Source organism: Hypomesus transpacificus, chromosome 13, assembly GCF_021917145.1.
Source record: "Hypomesus transpacificus isolate Combined female chromosome 13, fHypTra1, whole genome shotgun sequence".
NCBI lineage: Eukaryota > Metazoa > Chordata > Actinopteri > Osmeriformes > Osmeridae > Hypomesus > Hypomesus transpacificus.
The window spans coordinates 11,319,359-11,339,205 of record NC_061072.1 but is presented as its reverse complement, the minus strand read 5'-3'; the positions used below and the strand labels follow the sequence as shown (position 1 = coordinate 11,339,205).

The following is a 19,847-nucleotide window of genomic DNA, read 5'->3' as shown; positions in this document are numbered from 1 at the left end:
GGGGGCAAGGGCAGCGATCTGTGATCCTACTGTCCCCTGGTATGTCTGTCACTGTAGAGAACACACGCACGCGCGCACACACACACATGCAGAGGTTGCAGGACCCTTATATAGCTCTCCGTTCAAATGATGGCATTAAAATGTAGATTCCTCTTATCCGTTGGTTCTGCTTCACTCTACCTCGTCTCTCTCTCTTTCTCTCATGCATGCTCTTTTTCCCACCTAAACCATTTTTAAGTCCCTATAATCCAAAGGTCTCTCTATAATAGAGGTCTCTTAACCTCATTTGGACTTCCTGTATAACAGAAGGTCAGGTACCAATAGCTACTGTATTTAAATCTGATGTTGAGAAAATGTCTTCAACAATCCCCCCTAACCGTCCATGCAGAAGGGCTGGATACATCCCCTCCCTGGGCCATAGCTTCCCAGACCCTGGTGTAATAACCCTGGCTGGCCACACACTGGGCCAGAGACAACAGGAAACAATGGAGGTTAATGCACGTCTCATTGTCATTTCACACAGACCTCTATTTGGTCTCCATTAGTGAAGGGGGGTAATTACCCTGCTAAGCCAATCAAAGGGCTCTAATTGTGATGGCACTGAGTGTCAGGGAATCCTGGGTAATTAGCGGCACACGCGGAGACTGTGATTAATTAGCGCAGGAGGTTTTCTAACGAGCCGCATTCTTAACAAGCTGACTCCATTTGCACTGCAATCAGGGTGACAGAGAGAGGAGGGTTTCTGACACGCCACAGCTGCTTTCAGAGGGGTCTCTCTTCGAAGTCTGGGTTTTCAAACTAGCACTGGAACCACAGGAGAATGCCAGAGAGTTGACATAGAGAATCAAAAGCCAGTCCCTGGTTATGGACTGAGGACACTCACTGTCAGCATGTCGTCACACTTCATGTCGGGTGACTCTCCGTCTTCACTCTTGTTGTAGAATTTACGGAAGAAATTGAACGCTACCACCGTGTAGAGGTACACAACCACAGCTAGAAGGCCTACTGTCAACACCAACTATAGAGAGAGAGAGACAGAGAGAGAGAGAGAGAGAGAGGGGGGGGGGGGGGGGGGGGGGAGAGAGAGAGAGAGAGGATAAGTCAGTAAGTTGTAGAGGAGTGTTAAAACAGTCTGCCCTCTTAAGAATGTTTGTTTGACCTGTTTGCCGTTGTGTGTGACAGAGGACAGGATTGTGCGTAGCGTCTTAAAGCCCATGGCGATGTCGAGCAGGTGGGCAGCGAAGAAGAAGTTGTTGTAGTGACCCAGAATGGACATGGTCATGTACCAGGCTAGGTACAAGAAGGACTGCGGACACACAGACACACACAGTTAGGGTCATGTTTTATCTGAACGTTTACTGAGGTTTGCTATGATAAGAGCAGTAAATAAGGTATACATATAAGCTATACTGTACTTACATTATCAGTGAAGACCACTCCGAGTTTCCAGATTTGGTACTTCACATCAATGGAGTTAAGCCTAGGATCGGTCAGAGGAGAGGGAGAAGAGGGGGCTTTTTTAAGTTTAATATTTTCTGCTACTGTGGCTTCTGCCATTAACGCCGGAAGTCACACATTAAACCATAATTGGTCATTACTGCCATCTTCAGACAGAGAAATGTAAAGGGCAACAGAAGATCTCTGTCAAAACAACTCTCCCTCTACTTCTAGATCCTGAACCTTAAACATTCTTCTCGTTTTCCCAATTTTTATCTTTTCCTCTATGGTAATACAGAAAGTGTTCCTCTCTTTGAGCTTCAATTAGTGAAGTGAGTGGGCTGAGAAGGGGTCCTATTGGCAGTGACACAAGACAGCCTTCCTCCACCCACCAGCCACCCACTCACTCTGTCCTTATTCAGCCCTGGAATAAGGAGAGCTCTTTTCTGACAGAAAGATTCACATGGCTGCAAACACCCTCTCCTCTGCTGTAGTCTTGCACGGGTCTAACTCTTCTCCCCTCCTGTCCTCTCCTGACCTTTCCTCCCCTCTCCGGTTTGCTTCTGTCCATCTCCTAATCTCCCCCCTTTTCTCTTGTATTCTCACATCCTCTCCTCCTCCCCTCCTCCTCCCCAGTCCTCTTCTCCCCCCCAGACTTACACAGCAGCTAGCGAGCTGTCTTTCTTGGGCTTCCTCTTCTCGTGGGCGACGCTGAAGTCCAGGGCAGCCTTGTCCATCCCCAGCAGCTCACTGATGCGGTCATGGCCGTAGAACTCCCCGTACTTATCCATCACCTGAGGGGGGAGCGGGGGGGCGGGGGGCACAGACACCTCAGGTACACATGCTTCCTAGAGTACTCCACTGACCAAAACCACACACACTTGTGTGCCCATATATGTCGAACGAGATTTAGATTCGGGTGCATTCTAGGTTACACTGCACAATTTGCCTTACCCCAGGATGACCTGCAATAAGTTTATGGTTTTCCATGTAAATTACATAAAATGAATCCCAGATGATCAATTATCATAACTTCATGGAAAAATGTCAATTACAGTACTTATGTAAGTAATCAATAAGACACACATGGCTGACTTTAAATTAGCCTCCACATTCATAACCCTGCACGGGAGAAACACAAAAGCATGGAAAATACACTTCGTCTTCGGCTAGGTCCACTCACCTTCCTTTTCACAAACTTATCCCAGTAATTATTTGGAAAAGATCTGAAAAACACAAAAAAGTTCATGAGAATTCTCAGTATGAAGTTAATGAACACGCTATCACATGTTATGGTTATACTGCAGCCGGATGTTTACATACAAGTGTAATTGTCTTCAATGTGACATTCATCTGCATAGAGCAATAATCAGGTCAAAGCAGATTCTGATTGGTGGGTCTGACGCGCAGAGGTCGGCATTGCTGTTAGCTTTGACATTTAGCTAGGGGCCCCTTTAAACCAGCCTGCAGCCTGTGTGACCTTACTGTGGCAGTCATTACTACAGAAGAGCCATGGCGAATAGCTGGCTAATGATTGTTAATGAACTAAGCTGTAATGGATACTCCGAGAGGCCTTTCAGTCTCTCCGAATACAGCTCTGGCTTATAGCAGCTCTGTCCACGGGACAAAGCTTAGAATAGACCGGAAAACACAGACACACACGCACGCACACAGGCTGGGATGAGCATGTCATCGCTGGTTAGTCCGGACCCTTCCATACATGGACCACATGGTGGGACAGACTCACTGAGTGTTGATGACCAGGCGGTCCCACTGGCCCTTGATGTCGTCCTCAGAAGGCTGCTCTGTGATGTATAGGCCGTCAAACTCCAGCTTCCTGGCCACCTCCTTCTCACGCTTGAAGATCACCAGCGGGACCTGACCGGCAGAGAGGTGTGAGAGGCAGAGGCAACAGTCGACAGGGACAGCATGATGATTCCATAAACCCCCATGGGCACACCTACTCTTCAGACACTCTCTTCAGGAGGGTATTTATTGCAACGGCGAGGCAGAACTAGCGGAAAGCCTACCTTCAGACAGTAGTAGCCAATGATGCAGAAGAAGGAGATGACGGTGTGCAGGATGGCCAGGATGCGCAGGGTGGGCTCCATGTAGCCGCTGCTCTCCTCCAGTACAAAGTGGACCGTCACTGGCCTCTGGGGCTCCCCACCCTCTGTGAGGGGGTCCCACTGGACGCTGGGATCTGACTGGCTGCTGGTGTACACCACCTCCCTCTCCTCCACCACTGCTGAGGATGTGGACACCTGGGGGAGAGGTTTCACCCGTTCTTTTTAAATATTCTTTATTATGACGAGACGACTATCTATCCAAGTGTGCTCACAAAACAAAGAAAGATACTGAAATGATACTGAGATATACTGACATTATTGGTTCAATTACTTCAAATGGAAGGATACTATGATCAAGTTTGATTACTTGGTTACCTTGTAAAAGAGGAGGATGAAGTTGATGGCAAAGGCAACAAACAGAGCCAGCATTCTCATGTTGTAGAAGTTCCTTGCAAAATAGTTCTATGGGAAACGGACAAGCAGCATAATTAAGAGAGTGAGTGTGTGTCAGTGTCTGTGTGTGTGTGTGTTTGTGTGTGTATGTGCGTGTGTTCGTATCTAATGTACCAGCAGTTTCCTTTGGTAGGCGATAATCTTTTTCCAGAAGGCAGACTCCTGAAGGTCAGGTTCATCTGATTTGGATGTGTGGTGCTGCCGGACCTTGTGCTTGGGCTTCTCTTCCTTCTGTTTCTCCTGCTTCTCTCCATCCTCGCCCCTGGGAGGAGGCACAGAGGGGCAAAACTAAGTGGTGCATTAACAAATTGACTATGTTGACTTATGAGTCCTGGTGTAAATCAAGCTTTCAAAAGAAACTTAACAGAATAATAATATTAGTTAGCATTTGGTGTAATGTCAGCAGTATTACATGAATGACCAATATGACACAATTGACAACAAGCAGATCCATTGGGTTGCACTGCAACAACTGCAAATGACTCTGCTATTAGGACAGACAGGATATTCCACCTACTCTGCTTTCTCTGGCTCACATTTGCTCTCCTCCGTGCCCACTTTGTCTTCCTCGGAGGAGGAGGATTGGGTCTTGGCCTGTGACAGGAGAGGGGGCAGACATTAAACTGGCAAAGCTCTACATCACCATAATGTGAGGTGATGATGGTGATGGCTCATAAGCACTTTGAGGCCCATTATGTCTCTGCCTGCTTGGAGGGCAATGGACCAGGAAGGAGGAAGGATGGGGGGAAAGGAGAGAACGAGAAATACTGTGGCAATATATAGGTCTTTTTTATATGTAATGTGTATATATACAGAATGGAGAGAGAGAAAGAACAAGAGAGAGTGAGAGAAAGACATTTGGAGGAAAGAAAGACCGTGAGAGAGAGAGTGAGATGGGGAGTAATCATTTCAAATGATGGTCTTTGTATCCCAGTTGTAGTCAGTATCTTATGAATGACTTGACCCGTAAGGCTAGAAATATAAATAATTTTCAACAACAACAACAACAACATCCTGCCATTACCGTGTGTCTCCTCCTCAGCTCAGGGGAGGGGGTGGGGACAGGGGGCACAGGGGAGTTGAGCAGATCTGTCAGGCTGGCGTTGGGGTTGTGGGGGGTGATCTTATACTGCCCCCCCTCCCTTCTCAGGTCCAGACCAAAGATGTCAGAGAGTAGCTCCGTCTCGTCCGTGTTCACCGCCAGATCAGCCAGGTCCTTCTCAGCAGAGGCCCGGTCCATTGGCCGTCTCTCTCCACCCTCCTCTTCCCCCTCTCCCCTCACATCGTCCTGGGTGGGGTCCGGCATGTTGGCAAGGAGTTCAGACACCTGAGAAGATGAGGTTGGATTGTAAAAACCTCGTTTGTTGCCACCGAGCTACCACATAACAAAACAAATCCAATGGACCTTTACGTTAAGTACCTTGATGGTTTTGGCCCCTTCTACTAGGCTCCCTCCCAGGAAGGTGTTGTGTATGATCCTGAAGAACCCTCGGGCCACAGAGAAGGCACAGTGGAGCAAGCCCAGCAGCAAGCTCCAGTAGAAACCCACGAGCGTGGTCACCATGTCCTTCACTGTCATCTTCTTCATCCTCTTCACCTGCTTCTTCAGGCTCTTCATAGAGAGAACCTGAAAGGATTGATGTCACATTCAGTCTTGGTAAGTGAACTTGAGCTATATATATAAGCAAATATTCAACGCTTGGGTGACATTTGGGGGCGTCAGAGATACCACAGAGGATGATTAACTTGTACCTTCATGAGAAGCATGATGTTGTATCGGAGGGCCATGAGCGCCGTCTTCACCGTGGTAACAGAGAAGAAGCCCATCTCTGGGTTCTCCTCTTCTGGTTTCTCCTTCTCGTTCTCCTCCTTACTGGCTGAGCGCTCGCCTGCGTCCGACATCTGAGCCGCCAACTGCATCTCGAAGATGGTGTCCTCACAGAAGTTCACAAAGAGCTCCATCTTCTCCTTCTCACCTCCCTCGTTTACGACGTCAAAGATGAACTGTCTCTTGGACTCTTTCACCTGAAGAAGACATTTTACATTTACGATTTTCTGCTTACTGGACATTTTTAAATGTTTTTTGAAAATATTATATGATTAAATAAGCCAGAGTCAAAGTCAGAGAAGTATAAGAATAATTAAACGACCAGACTGTTTAGCCCACAAACCTGGGGCTTCTCCCACTGGGTCCTACTGGACTCTGAGATCTCAAAGTAGACCCTCTCGATGCGCTTGGCACTGCCCATGATCTCGATGCGCCCCAGGTATGGCTGGAAGTAGTTGAGTACGGACTCTGCCAGCTCCAGGAAAGTCTGCAGGCGCGTGTCATGGGGCATGTGCTCCGACAGGTTGGTCAGCAGCACGGCCACGTTGAAGCCGATGTCCTTGGCAGGCTCGTGGAAACGCTCCACAAACTCCTCGTAGTCCAGGAGCTCGTTCTCGTCGGGCTCGGCGCAGGAGAGCAGGAACTCGGTCTCAGACTGGGTGTAGTGCTTGTGGCTCTCCATGGCCTTGTGGAAGTCCCGCTTGGAGATCACCCCCTTGCCGTCGGGGTCGTACTCCTTGAAGGCATCGGAGGAGGTGAGGTCTTTCAGCTTGAGGAACATGTCAAAGAACTTGAGGATCATCTCCACGTTGTTGGAGGACTCCACCAGCATGTCCACCATCTGCTTGCCGATGGTGCCGTTGACCACGTTCCCTTCCAGCATTGACAGCAGCATCACCACCATGTCCTTCTGAAGATCCATCAGTTCCTTCAGCAGCTCTATCTGACTGGAGTCCTGGGAAACATGACAGCTACATCACCCACAATCTGAACTCTGTGTTTGAGCCCACATGGGTCCTGATTAAGTATGAAGCATACAGTTTAAAGCACGCGTATGGTAGCCAAAAGCTGACTGGCTGACAGGAAGACTGATGGAGGCTTGACAGACGTTCCTGCTGCTCACCTGTGACAGTTTCATCTGCATGTGGGCGAAGACATGGAGGAAACCAACGACTGCGTCCCACAGTCTGCTGTGAGCTAGACTTTGTTGGTTCCCTGTACACGGGCCCTGAAACAACAACATAGCAAAATACTCTTAAAAATGCAAGGTTTTAAATCCACTTACAGATTGATGGGGAAGGACAACACATACATATTGTAAAAGCATATATGAGCATGTTCTGGATTAGTGTCAATAAACTTTGAAAACAGGAATACTCAAGTGGAAATTAATATTGTGAGTTGGACTAGCAGGACTAAGCAATTGAGAAGCACAAACCAATCTGGCAATGGCTAAATATTACTGAATACTACTCTTTGCCAAACATCTCAGTTGCCAAAAAAATCATAACAGAAGTTTGAGTGTTGACTGATTCATAGGGTTACTAGAGGACAGAAAATGTGTTTGCATTATTGGGTTGAGTGTTGGTGCATGTGCAACCGACAAATGGTGAGTTGATTAGATCAAAGTGGACGGTGAATTGATATAATTAGTTTTCATTATGCAATTTAATGCTTCTGTTGCCATATAATCAACACCATTTTATGAATTTAATTTCTAGATTATTCACATCAATTGTCAATCTATCCATGCATCATTTAATTAAGTTAGCGTCTTAATCACTTCAACATTCATTAAGGTATATGTGTTCCTTTTATCCTTTTTCTGAGCTGATCCCATTATGGCCAGTGGCTGACATGTCTGTCAACAGCCTTGTAAAGAACAGTTTCTGGCAGGTTCCTGAAATCCAATATGAACACATACCTGGATGTACTCAGTCAGGGTATTGAAGACCTGCTTCGCCACATTGATCGCCTTGGAAAAGTTACGCTGCCCTTGCTCGTCAATGACATCCTTCCCAGAATAGTACCAATAGAAATCACTGATTGACTCCTGCAGGAGAGAGACATTCATCAACACTTGAATATATCCATTTGTTTGTTCTGGTGCACGTGTGTGTGTGTGTGTGTTCTCACCTGGACCCTAAGCAAGTAATCCACAGTAGAGATGATGATGTTGACTGTGGTGTTGTTTCCTGTCTGAGTCCTCAGATAGTTCTGGAAGTCTGGAACATTATACAGTAGTATCATTTCTATATTGTTTTCTATCCTCCTGTATCTGGGCCAGTAGATTTAAAGAAAGATGGATAGCATGCAAAAATTGCGCCAACAACAAGTTCTTGAAACACTTGTTGCTAACTGATGTCTGTGATGGACCTGTGTGTGACAACGTTTTGTACCTGAATTATGTCCTTCACATAGGAGCTGGAGGAAGCGGAACAGATCGCAGGTGAACTCATCATCCTGCATCACCTTCTCTCCTACAATGGAAAAGGCCACATACACACACAAACACACATACAGATGCATGCACACACACGCACGCACACACACAAACCCATTCACACACACACACAAATGTGCACACACAAAGTAAGCACACGAGTTAACAGGTTAAGAGACCGACAGACAAACACACACACACACACGTACCCTCACACAGACAAAATAAAGAGTAACACACAGAAACACACAGCAACACACACACACCCAGGGAGAGACATCATTAGAGACTGGCTGTGCTGGGCTTGTGTCTCCCTCAGCACATCAGAGGTACAGTATTCCTGACATACCTTTCGCTCCAACAGAACACACACTCTGGGATTGTCTACAGTATGGGAACAGAGCATGAGGGATACACACATGAAGGTGGACTGGAGTGAAGTGGTTAAAACCAGCAGCATTTTTTACATTATCTCCAAATCATGTCAATGGAAACCGCATCATTGATGAGCCTCTACAATGTATTTGTCTATAACTGGCCTGGACAATAAGGCAGAGATATTTAGCATAGGCTGGGAGGAGTTATACAGACTGAGGACTGCTAATAAAATGCTGCTAATAACCACGTAGACTGATGGTAATGGGTACAGTTGACAGGATGGAAGGACAACGGCAGGAGAATGTGGTATCTGGTGTACACTGTACAGTCTGAATCTGACACAGCAATGGCTTGACTGGACTTGGACTGGTGTATGAGAGAAAGAGAGACACAGAGAGAGAGACAGAGAGAGAGACAGAGACAGAGAGAGAGAGAGGAGGAGTGAAGGAGAGAAAGAAAGGAACATTGATAAGCCTAGAACAGGCCTGAAAGTACCCAGGTCAGAGTAACAGAATATCATCATGAACTACATCATGGACTGCTTGTGGATTATAGGTTATTATATAGTACTACAATCAATGTTACAACATAATCTTTACAATCAGTTTGTTTCTATTTTTCTCTGGGCTGTTTTGTCAGGATGTGACAGGGCACTTTCAAGCTCATTTATAACACAATGATAAACCAGATCTGAAGTTTAAATTGAGTAAATAAGTACTGGCTGCACATTTCCTTTGAATATAATATACCTTTCACGTATTTTAGGCATTGTCATTGTTGAATTGTTGAATATACTTCTCATAAGTTGTTATTTTTGTCATTAACTGTAACAGTAATTTTATATTTTGTTGATATACCATAAGCAAGTAATCTTAAATTCATGGCTTTGAGGCTTGTAAACGTAGGCTTCATCTGGTCTATCATGAACTCATTAAGACAGTTGAGAGAATAAATCAGACTCAGTGTGAAGGACCACAACAAAACAAAATGGGGACTTTTTTCACAAACGGAAAAAAAGAACTTAAGAACACAACACAACAACAACATAGGATAAGTAAGGCCACACCGATACACCACAGAACACAGTCAACTGCTGGGCCAGTTGAGAGGAGGGTGGGGAAGTGGGGAACATAGCGGCCTCTGGGCCAGTAGCCCTCCGCTAGCACAGATCAGCACAGCCATAGATACAGTAAGGAAGCCACCAAGTCCAAAATGCACCACAGTCAGACACTAGACTAACAGAGAGAAGAGTACAGAACTGTACACCAACAACAACAACACAATCTCCATGTCGACAACACCAACACCAACCAGCCAACTATAGTTCAAGAGCAGAGGCCACCACTTCAGTCCAGCTCACAACTAGCACTAGCTAACATTTATGTAGATGTGCCAGATACTGTGCAAATCCTGAGAGGATTAGTAGTAACAGTGGGGGCTCCATGGCTAACAGACAGCTAGCTGTGGGGTTCTTCGCTGGTAGCTACAGGTAGTAGAGGACAGACACAGAACCAACTACAGGACGGGTAGTTAGCTTCATGCTAAGGTACATTGAGACGAAGTAGCAGCTATACAGTATAAAAAGGGGCTGGGTTTGGTAGTGGGGAGGTGACTCAGGAGCTGAACAGAACTGACACAAAACTAACGGACCGAGACTGACCGATTGGCCAATCATGACAGAAAAATGCCAGGAGTCATAATTACCACGTTCATGAGTGATGACTGAGGAGGGGAAGACAGTACAGAAAACCCAAAAGAAAAAAGGAAAGGAAAGGAAAGAAAGAAAGAAAAAAGAACAGCCAGAAGTCAAACAGATTCCAGAAGAGTTTCAGTATGTTTGTTATACCAAAGTTGAAGTTTTCACCCAGAAATATATTACTACCAGTTGGATAAGGGTGCAGAACAAGTTTAATAAACGTAGCAGGAGTTGTAAAGAATCTATCAAAGGGTATTGTTGACAAAAAAGTTCAGAAAAAAATGAAAAAATATAAATATCTGCAGTTTAAATATCAGTTAAGACAGAATGAATGAGGAGATCAACAACTACTTGAATATAAACGATGAATTAACATATTTGTGTATCAAATGAATGTATGACTTGCTGAGAAAAGAAATCCTTATAAATCAGGGACAATAAGCACAGCAAAGGTCAATTTGAATACATTTATGTTTCTGTGGATTTTTCCATGTTGCCTTTGCATATACTTTTTGTCATGAGTATGTGTGAGAAAAACCTTTTTTGTCAAAGTACCCCTGGAGAAAACATTCAGTTCATGAAACCACAAGTCTATTTCCCTTCACTGTCCAATTCCCATTATTGGGATGTCCCTTTATCTGGACGGTTATCTCTGATTGTGTTGGATAACTTTGATTCACATTTGAAAAATAACACTCATAGACATACATAAAGGGGTAGTAATTAAATCATAGGCACATGGACACATCTGAGTTGTATGTTAGGAAATCATAACTGATCATGAATGTAGACAACACAGAACCAAGTGATCATTGTATTTCCACTTGAATGAGTAATCCAGCTGAACTTGTGTTCAACCAATGCAATGACAAAACAATTGGACAAAAGAACAAAGATCATGATGAACGGACAGAGCTATACGTTAAAGACTTAAGAGTCATTTACTTTTTGAATACTGTTAAATTGACTATTCTGCAATACATTGATTGTTCCTGACACATTCCTACAGTATGCCAAGTTCTCATACTTTCCTCAGACTCAGTCTCTCACAATGTTTGCACAGGAACATCTGTCTGTGAAACAACTAGCCTTCTTGAGTAAGAAGGCGGATAGTGATTCTGCACTCAGTGGAGTGATCGGAAGAGACAGGCAACTCAGTGAAGCATACCTGATCCCTCTTCTGTCACCATGCCCAGTCCTTCAGCCTTGTTCTGTCTCTCAAACGCATTCAGGTCCAGAACACTGGAAGAGAGACAGAGAGGCCAGTCAAAACGGCACATCAACACATTGGCACAGCCCAATCAAGGAGATGATGGAGGTGTTCACAGGGAGAGAAATGCTAGAGGATGGGAGGTGTTCACAGGGAGAGAAGTGCTAGAGGATGGGAGGTGTTCACAGGGAGAGAAGTGCTAGAGGATGGGAGGTGTTCACAGGGAGAGAAGGAGAAGAAGAGCTTGAGGAAAACATGGTGGACTGAGGCCAGTACCTGCATGACTGCATCAGACCTGCCAGACCCTGGAAGAAGCCAACATCCTTCTTGTCTTTCAGATAGTCCAACATTTTCTATCAGCAGACATTAAACATGTAAACATTGTGAAAACAGAAAACGGAAATCACATCACTCATCATATGTATAATATGCAATCAGAGCCTTATTTCCGAAGACCGTGGCCGTCATGTGAGAGAAGTACCTGTTGGACAGTGGAGTTTCCTCCATTGAGGACAGCTATGCCCAGCTTCAGGGTGGAGGCCACCATGGGTCCCATTTCACCTGGAGCACACAGACAGACAGACAGACAGACATGAGCAGAGGACTAGCCCACAACTGGCCCACTAGAGCCAAGGGGCTCACAAAAGGCCTCTTAGAGAAGCTGCACTGTAGACAGTGACCCATCTCCAGGGCTCGAAATAACAGCGTCCCATCGGCCTGGGGATGATGAAAAAGATGTCTGGGACAGTTCAACACAGACTTTGGGACAACTGAGGGACGATATACCATAACAATATCAAATGCATAGAATACAGTAGAGTTTAGTACAGTCCTCATCAAGTACTCATCAATGATGCAAACCTATTTTTAAAAAAAGTTTTTTTCTTTTCGTTTTTTATAAAACTTTTTTCAAACCTTTAGAAACTTTTTTACTTCGGGACGGTACTGGGACAGTGAGGAAAAAGGTTAGTTGTGAGCCCTGCCCATGTCCTGTCTATCTTAGACACTCTTAACGAGTATCATGATCTTTCTCAAGACCAACAACAGGTGTATACAGTAGATGTTCATTGGAACCTGTTCTATTGTATTCCACGTACAACTTACCTACATTTGCTTGTGAACCCAAAAAAGGCACCTTCATTCAGCGAGTGAGTGTAGCGGTCATCCTGATCCTACCTTTGCTGGCGCTGATGGTCTGCAGCACCATCTCTGCAGCCCCGCGGTCATGCAGCCGGGCCTGCTGGTAAAGCAGCTTCTGCTTCTCCATCTCCTTCTCCTGCAGACCGGGGAGGGTGCAGACGTGAGAGGCTGCAGCCGAGCCTCCTACAGCTGGGACAACCAGGCTCTCATAGGGCTAGGAAGGACTCACATGCCAGACTGGGTATATGGGTCTATGGGTCTATGGGTCCATGGGTCTCAGGAAAGAGTCTGTTTTAAGGTTGTTACAACTGGTACTTACTATGAAAGGGAGTCGCCTTATTTAACTTTCAATGCTGAGATTGTAGATGGCTAGGCAGACTATGTTATAAGTATGTATCAGGGTATATACCCTGGAGACCTGATGGCTCTATGAGAGCAGGTAATCCCTGTGTGAGAGTGTTTGTGCGTGTGTTGGTGTGTGGATGTGAACGTGTGCGTGTGACAGTGTGTGACTGTGTGTATTAATAACAGTGAGGTTAGTGTGAAGTAAGCTGAGCGCCAGGGGACATGAGACATGGTTCAGAGAGGGTCAGTGTCATGTCCCCCAGGCCTCCCACTCAAACACAGCTACAACTACAGCCGCCAGCAGTGAACACGCGACATCAGCAACACAGGCACAACTGACAGCCAGCAGCAGGGGGGCGCTGTGGCCCCCGGCTTTGCTGCTTCCCGCTTTCCATCTGAGCTATGAAGAAGAAACACAAGGAAGAGATGGAAGAGCCCAGAGAAAGGAAAAGGATGGCCGCACCTGTAGCTCGTTTTTTTTCACATCGTTACGGGTGTGAAAGAAAACCCAGGGGGAGAGAAAGACGTGATGAAGGAATTGAGCGGATGAGGGAACCGCTCAAAGAAAGAAACACCACAACATTAAAAAAGGAAATCGGATGCGACCCACAGACACTTTGAGCTTCGTTTACCAGAGATTTCTCCTCCTTGTTGGCAATTTTGTTGCTTAAACCTTTGATAATATCACGCTGCGGAAACAAAATGTCATCATTTCACCTTGCAGTGAGGACGTCTGCTACTGTCAACAAACCAGAAAATAGATAGAAAAGAATGGGAGGCAGAAGAAAAAGAAAGAAAGGATAGGAAAAGGAGGAAGGGAAAGCGTGGGGTGCATCTTGAGTAGACTTGCTCCTGGAAAGCCATGCAGGTGAGTGTCGTGCCTTATTTGTAGGCCTGCACTCAATCAACCGACAACATGTTATACATATACTCCATTGTTTCTGTATGTGGTGTAAGAACCTATATGACGCTGCAGTGTACTACTGCATGTTTATCACTATGTATGTAGAATATTGCATGAGTTGATCTGCTCCAAACCTGGATACCACTTACTTCCTGTTAATAACGACTCCTTTGTGTTTGGGATGTCAGCTGACAAAGGGGTGTTATGATCACTAGTGATTCTCAGGTCCATTAAGTGACTCTGACTGTGTAAGCTAACCAACACCATATTCAAGGATAAATCAGTCTTAAAGACCTAGATCATAATCATTATTAATAAGATACACTTTCAATTAACGTGAACCATGGCGGTTGAGAAACACTGGTCAAGAGCACAACCAGATAAAAGTGTGAACAGTGAACAATGTTATTTGAGAAGAGGACAAATAAAAATACTTATAAGGAGGTGTTAGTTCAGGCTACTATTGAGAAATGTGATTAATAAGGTGTATAACTGTCCTTCACAGAAACAAGTAACACATCCAGACTCTGGAGAGGTGAGAAATCATATTATTGTCAAGGAGACTCAAGTCATGCTATCTCATCGCACTGCATTGTTCATCGGAAGCTTTAAGCCATGACCAAAAAAAAGAAAACAAGCCAAATTTTAAAAGAACTGGTTCATCTTTCAAATGTGCCAGTGATGGACTAAGGTAAAATGGTGGTTCAGCAAGTAAAGAGAGAGACAGAGGACACCTACTTCAAAACTCTTCACCTCCTCTCCATCTTCATCCTCTTCGTCATGGCAACTCTAGATTGAGGGATAGACAAAGGGAGACCCAAGAGAGCTATCAACCAACCAGAATAGGTAAAAAGTCATTGAATAGTATTGCTTTCTAACTGACACAATTGTATAAACAAAATAAGCAATATAAGCAAAATATACAGTTCTCTCCAACTGATTGGTTAAATAGGTTGATACGGATAGCTGGTACCTTCGCCATAATGTCAGCATAGGCCATGTAGAGGATGTCTTCTTCCAGTTTACTGCGACACACAGGAAGAAAAACCCAATGAAAACATGATGCGCACCAGTCCTGCCATCAGTCCTAACATTACAGGACTCGAAAACCCACCGTTATATGTGGGGTTATGTGTACCAGTTATGTTGTGTGTGTGGTTCTACCCTCTGTGTGTGTGGTTCTAAGTACCCTCTGTGCGTGTGGTTCTACCCTCTGTGTGTGTGGTTCTACCCTCTGTGTGTGTGATTCTAAGTGCCCTCTGTGTGTGTGGTTCTACCCTCTGTGCGTATGGTTCTACCCTCTGTGTGTGTGGTTGTGCACCCACCATTTCTCTGTGAGGGCGGTTCTGCTGAACAGCTGGATGAGCTGGTGCAGCGGGTCGATCCTTTTCAAGCCTTCCTCCTCCTCTGGTGGCTCTTCCTCACCAGGTTTCTGAAGACACACATACACACACAATGTCAAAGTATTAAAAAAGCATGATACTATCCAAATGAAGTGTTGTTTTGGGGTCAGTCTTGTCCACCATCCTGTAGCCTTTCTCCCGTCATCTCCTGTCATGTCGTGCAGCTCTCCCGGGTCTTGCCCGGATCCACAGACATGTGTTTGCCTAACAATGGACCCTCCTGTTGCCCTTTCCACAGAAAATCATTTCTCCACAACAAACTGTAATTGAATTCAGGTCATCAATTCAGGCCTTAATTGCAACAGCAGTTTTGTGCATCTGTGCTTTGAATACCAAGAGATGGCCCACAACTCACACATGGTTTATATGCAGGGGGAAATAGACTGCTTCAACTAAATGTCAACATCTGCCAGGGGTTTGGCTCCTACATTTTTTTCTCCTCGCTAGTTTGTATTTTTCTTTTCAGATCAGATTTCAAATCTGCCCCTTTTGAAGAACCTTACTTGACCGCAGATTTTTTTTCTTCTGCGTAACTCTGTATTCTTGCTGTGTGAGGGCGCGGTGGGAACTCACAGCTAAGTCTTCTATGAGCTTATCTTCAAAGTAGTGCTCCTCAGCCTCTATCCATGACTTCTCATAGCCCTGCAGGAACAGGTTCACTGCCCGGTGCCTGGGGGGGGGTGGAGGTGAAAGAGAGAGAGGGTAGCGGTCATCCTGATCCTAGGTGTGCCTGTGTGCATGTTTTGTATGCTTGTGTGTATTCTTGTGTGTGTCTCCTGTGTACTGTTATCTGTTTGTGAATGTGTGTGTGTGGTACCTGGGTAAGTTATAGAGAGGGGCCATCCTGAAGCAGGCCACCACGGCTCTCTTCCTCTGTTTGGACAGCAGTTTGTGCCACACAGCCTTCTTGCTCCTCTGCGGATGTTCCACCTGCAGGCAGGGAGAGGCGAACAAACTTAAACTGCTCAAGGCAAAAAAAAATACAACTGAGGTATTTTCTGAGGTTGGAAACTTAAGCAACCGTTGTTTTAAATGACTTGGGGTTGGGCTTGCAATTTTCCACTCCTGAGCCAAATTTATATTCAAATTCCAAGCAAATTCAATGATCACTCACGCTTACTCACTTATTGTCCAAAAACACTTGGTTTGGAACCACCTCTGCTACACACCCACCTGGTCCAGATGGAAAAGGACATGTGCGATGTCCAGAACTCTCTCCACAGTCTTCTCTGGGTCAGATGTGTCTTCGCTCCTGTTGGGCAGATCCCTGTAAAGGGCCATCTGCCAGCGGATCGCTGGATCCTCCAGCTGTGGTCACACAAACACAGCCCCAGACACAAAACAACCACACACAAGCGGAGAGATGTAGGCACATACACACAGACACAAAACATTGACGAAAACTCTTAAGTCACCAAAACACGAGAGATGATCAGACTTTAGAACTCTAGAACGCTCATGTATTTACAACTACCACAAAGAAAGGACTTGCCATTTAGCCTAAGTACTGACATGACATCAGTGGATTTATGAACACAGTCACTGTTTACAGTGGTGACAGTACCCACCAACACAGTGGTGCACCCAAACAGGCCCTGCCCTGCCAGCTGGTTCTCTCTAAGTTTAGCAGAGGCCAGGGTGTCCGCTGGCCTGGCGGGAGGCTTGGCATGTCCGTGGTGCCCATGATGCTTTGCATGGTCCACGGACGCTGCCTTCTTAATGGCTACCAGGGGCACCTTGGGCAGACGGTGGGTAGTGTCCAAGGTGGCGGAGCGTTTGCGGAGGGGATGCATGCGTTTGGGCCCACCGGGCATCTCTGGGCCTGAGGGTTTGAACTGGCGTGACTTCATCCACTTCAGCACTATGATGAGCTTCTTGACCAGCTTTTTGAAGTGGAACACCCGGTACTGGTGGTGGTGCGGTGGGGAGTGGAGCACATGCAGGATGGATGGATGCAGATGGCCAGACAGAAAGAAGAAAGAGTGGGAGAAAAAGTAAGAGGATGGGGGGGGGACATGCTGGTTAATGAAAGGGACATGCTAGGTGATGGGAGTTTTTTTGGGGGGGGGGTATCTATTTATAGCATTAGACCACTGCCATCTGATTTGACAGAGTGGCTAATAGCTACAATGGAAACATTTGGTTGAGGCAGGTTTGTCAGTGAGAGGTGGGGGGGCTGAGTATGAATGAGTCTGATGGTCTCACCTGGTCTATGAGGTCTAAACCTGAGTGTGTTCTCACCTTGCCCTGTAGATGCAGGTTGTTCCTGATGATCTCCCGTACCTCGTCCTCTGTGTCTTTCTGTGGGAAACAACATCTCCACATCAGCTGGGAGAGGAACCTCCCCCCCCTCAGCTCCTCCAACCAAGGAGCCAGAACACATCAAGAGAAAGTCATTTAAAGCAAACGTTTTTTCAAAGCTGGCCCATGTATGGAGATCAAATGTTTAAATATGTTTGATCAACCAAGTCTGTGATTCCTGACATGCTCAGTCAGGTGTGTCAGCAGGGGGTCACCTGAGTGAAGCGGTTCTTGGCGAGGGCAATCAGCTCCTGGTCACCCGGGGCACAGATGTTAAGGCCCACAGGAAGCAGGCGTTTGAGGGTGGCCACGATCAGGCTGGTCTGCATGGAGTAGCGGTCTCCCTTCCTCTTCATCTTCTTCCTCTCCTGGTCTGACACAGCACCCTGTACGACACACATATGCACACACACACACACAAGCATGCATGCACACATGCACACACATGGGAAAACATGTTATGACATGTTCTCAAATTTTATTATACACAGTCAAACTTGTCCTCAATCCTGTTTAAGCAAACTACACTATCGAGCCACGTACCTTGGCCATCTTAGACTTGGTGTCAGTAATGAGGAAGGACATGTTGTTGATCTCGTTCTGCACCACAAAGTTTTGCTCCTCTCGTTTGAAGTTCTGCATTGGAGGAATGAGAGATTTCAGGGTTCAATTCCGGAAGAGAGAGAGATAAAGAGAGAGAGATAAAGAGAGAGCGATTAAGAGAGAGAGAGAGAGATGCACGGTGTCGTCACTCGCTTCAGAGCACAGGCCCACACCCAAGCAGGGATCACATACATCGCAGTCAGCTAGCTCTGGCCGCCATGGACTTCATTCGAAATGGATATGTCAGACAGAGCACTTCAGGACCTTCATCCAGTGTATTCTATCAGAGCCCCACTCCTCTGAAGTTCCTTGGTCCTCTTTACCGGAAGGCGTCCTGTCCGCCTGACTTACATGAGATTTGGCCCAGAAGATGAAGACCTCCGCCACCATACGGAACAGCTCCTCCGCCTCAGCATTCGGCTCTTTCAGCCACTTGGCTCTGAAACAAACATCAACAACACAATCAGCACCAACCACAACACCAGTCAACTTATCGACTGGCAAAGGCAGTGTGATAGTTATCTGTATACTTTATACTATGTATTTATATAAGTGTGGTAGTTCCCTATACAGTACCTGTTGTAGTCGACGAATCGTATCAGGAGAGGGTAGAAGGCGTAAAGGTCTCTGATCAAGATGGTGAACTCATCCAGGATCAGAAGCTCCGCCTCTGACATCTCCCCCCGCCCCTCAGCCTTCATGTGCTCCTCGTCCAATAGGACGGTGGCAGCCTTCTTCTTTAGCTTCTCCATCAGAGGCAGAAAATGGGTATTCAACAGCTGGGCATTGGCCTTGCTGATGATTGGCTGGGAGAAAACTAGAGGGCAGGGTTAGAAGGCAGAGATGGGCAGTTAGGAATTGTCCAGTTTAAGAATAGAACCTTGGCCACAACGTGTTTTCAATACCATGCTTGGCTCGTCAAAGTTAACTGTGTCTTATAGCTGAGTATTGCCCGGGGCTGCCCTCCCTACCAGCCAGTCGTTTCATCCAGGCGCCCTCGTCAATTCCCAGGTTGTTGTAGATGATCTTCAGGATGTTCCCCAGCAGGGTGTTCATGTGGTCGGAGGTGAGCAACGTGCAGCAACTGTCGGCCCGTTCCACCGGGTGGTTCTCCGGTCCGTGCTCCCACCAGTGAGACATGTAGCTGCACAGCATGGGCAGGACCACCTCCATGACGTGGGGCATGTGGGTGTAGCGCATCCCAGACTCGGCCAGGTTCATGATCTCCTCCAGGGACTTCTCCAGGGAGGGGATGGCTGGACAGGCCTCCTCAACCTGGGAGGGGAGCCCGAGGGCTGGGGAAGGAGTCCGGGGAAGGGGAGGAATAAAGAGAGGGAGGGTGAAAAGGAGAACAAAGAGAGAATTCATGCTGGTACTGTTTATTTTGACGAGAATCATGACAACAATTTCTGTTCCCTTGTGAACAACATTGAAAGGCTAAAATTGTAAAATGGTGGAAAAGGAGTGGGTTCTACCAGTCCTGTCTCTGGCCCCCTTGGTGTTGTAGATGGAGTAGCTGTTGAACTTGTTGAGGTGAGGCTCCAGGAAGGCCACAGGGAAAGCTGCAGAGAACGCAGCCAGACACTCCCCCATCGCCGGACGCTGTCTGCAGGAGGACGGGGCGGACAAGAAAGAGA

General features: G+C 46.3%; 1 protein-coding gene across 1 annotated transcript in view; it reads right to left on the bottom strand.

Moving 5' to 3' along the window:
* The window catches only part of ryr2a (ryanodine receptor 2a (cardiac)), a 91,417-nt gene that overhangs the window by 3,698 nt on the left and 67,872 nt on the right, over nucleotides 1-19,847 (bottom strand). The window contains exons 67-102 of the mRNA XM_047032379.1: nucleotides 19,686-19,816; nucleotides 19,182-19,505; nucleotides 18,787-19,027; nucleotides 18,562-18,649; nucleotides 18,151-18,243; nucleotides 17,823-17,993; nucleotides 17,548-17,607; nucleotides 16,480-16,614; nucleotides 16,124-16,236; nucleotides 15,880-15,976; nucleotides 15,229-15,335; nucleotides 14,877-14,928; nucleotides 14,642-14,692; nucleotides 12,691-12,790; nucleotides 11,996-12,075; nucleotides 11,791-11,867; nucleotides 11,473-11,546; nucleotides 10,313-10,330; nucleotides 8,187-8,267; nucleotides 7,924-8,012; nucleotides 7,712-7,840; nucleotides 6,911-7,015; nucleotides 6,131-6,742; nucleotides 5,712-5,984; nucleotides 5,380-5,586; nucleotides 4,984-5,286; nucleotides 4,477-4,553; nucleotides 4,074-4,221; nucleotides 3,882-3,968; nucleotides 3,468-3,701; nucleotides 3,185-3,315; nucleotides 2,621-2,663; nucleotides 2,098-2,231; nucleotides 1,420-1,480; nucleotides 1,160-1,306; nucleotides 884-1,018 (exon numbers count right to left, since the gene is read on the bottom strand). Of these exons, the coding sequence (XP_046888335.1) occupies nucleotides 884-1,018; nucleotides 1,160-1,306; nucleotides 1,420-1,480; nucleotides 2,098-2,231; nucleotides 2,621-2,663; nucleotides 3,185-3,315; nucleotides 3,468-3,701; nucleotides 3,882-3,968; nucleotides 4,074-4,221; nucleotides 4,477-4,553; nucleotides 4,984-5,286; nucleotides 5,380-5,586; nucleotides 5,712-5,984; nucleotides 6,131-6,742; nucleotides 6,911-7,015; nucleotides 7,712-7,840; nucleotides 7,924-8,012; nucleotides 8,187-8,267; nucleotides 10,313-10,330; nucleotides 11,473-11,546; nucleotides 11,791-11,867; nucleotides 11,996-12,075; nucleotides 12,691-12,790; nucleotides 14,642-14,692; nucleotides 14,877-14,928; nucleotides 15,229-15,335; nucleotides 15,880-15,976; nucleotides 16,124-16,236; nucleotides 16,480-16,614; nucleotides 17,548-17,607; nucleotides 17,823-17,993; nucleotides 18,151-18,243; nucleotides 18,562-18,649; nucleotides 18,787-19,027; nucleotides 19,182-19,505; nucleotides 19,686-19,816 (5,008 nt within the window). The remainder of the gene's footprint in view (nucleotides 1-883; nucleotides 1,019-1,159; nucleotides 1,307-1,419; nucleotides 1,481-2,097; nucleotides 2,232-2,620; nucleotides 2,664-3,184; nucleotides 3,316-3,467; nucleotides 3,702-3,881; nucleotides 3,969-4,073; nucleotides 4,222-4,476; nucleotides 4,554-4,983; nucleotides 5,287-5,379; nucleotides 5,587-5,711; nucleotides 5,985-6,130; nucleotides 6,743-6,910; nucleotides 7,016-7,711; nucleotides 7,841-7,923; nucleotides 8,013-8,186; nucleotides 8,268-10,312; nucleotides 10,331-11,472; nucleotides 11,547-11,790; nucleotides 11,868-11,995; nucleotides 12,076-12,690; nucleotides 12,791-14,641; nucleotides 14,693-14,876; nucleotides 14,929-15,228; nucleotides 15,336-15,879; nucleotides 15,977-16,123; nucleotides 16,237-16,479; nucleotides 16,615-17,547; nucleotides 17,608-17,822; nucleotides 17,994-18,150; nucleotides 18,244-18,561; nucleotides 18,650-18,786; nucleotides 19,028-19,181; nucleotides 19,506-19,685; nucleotides 19,817-19,847) is intronic.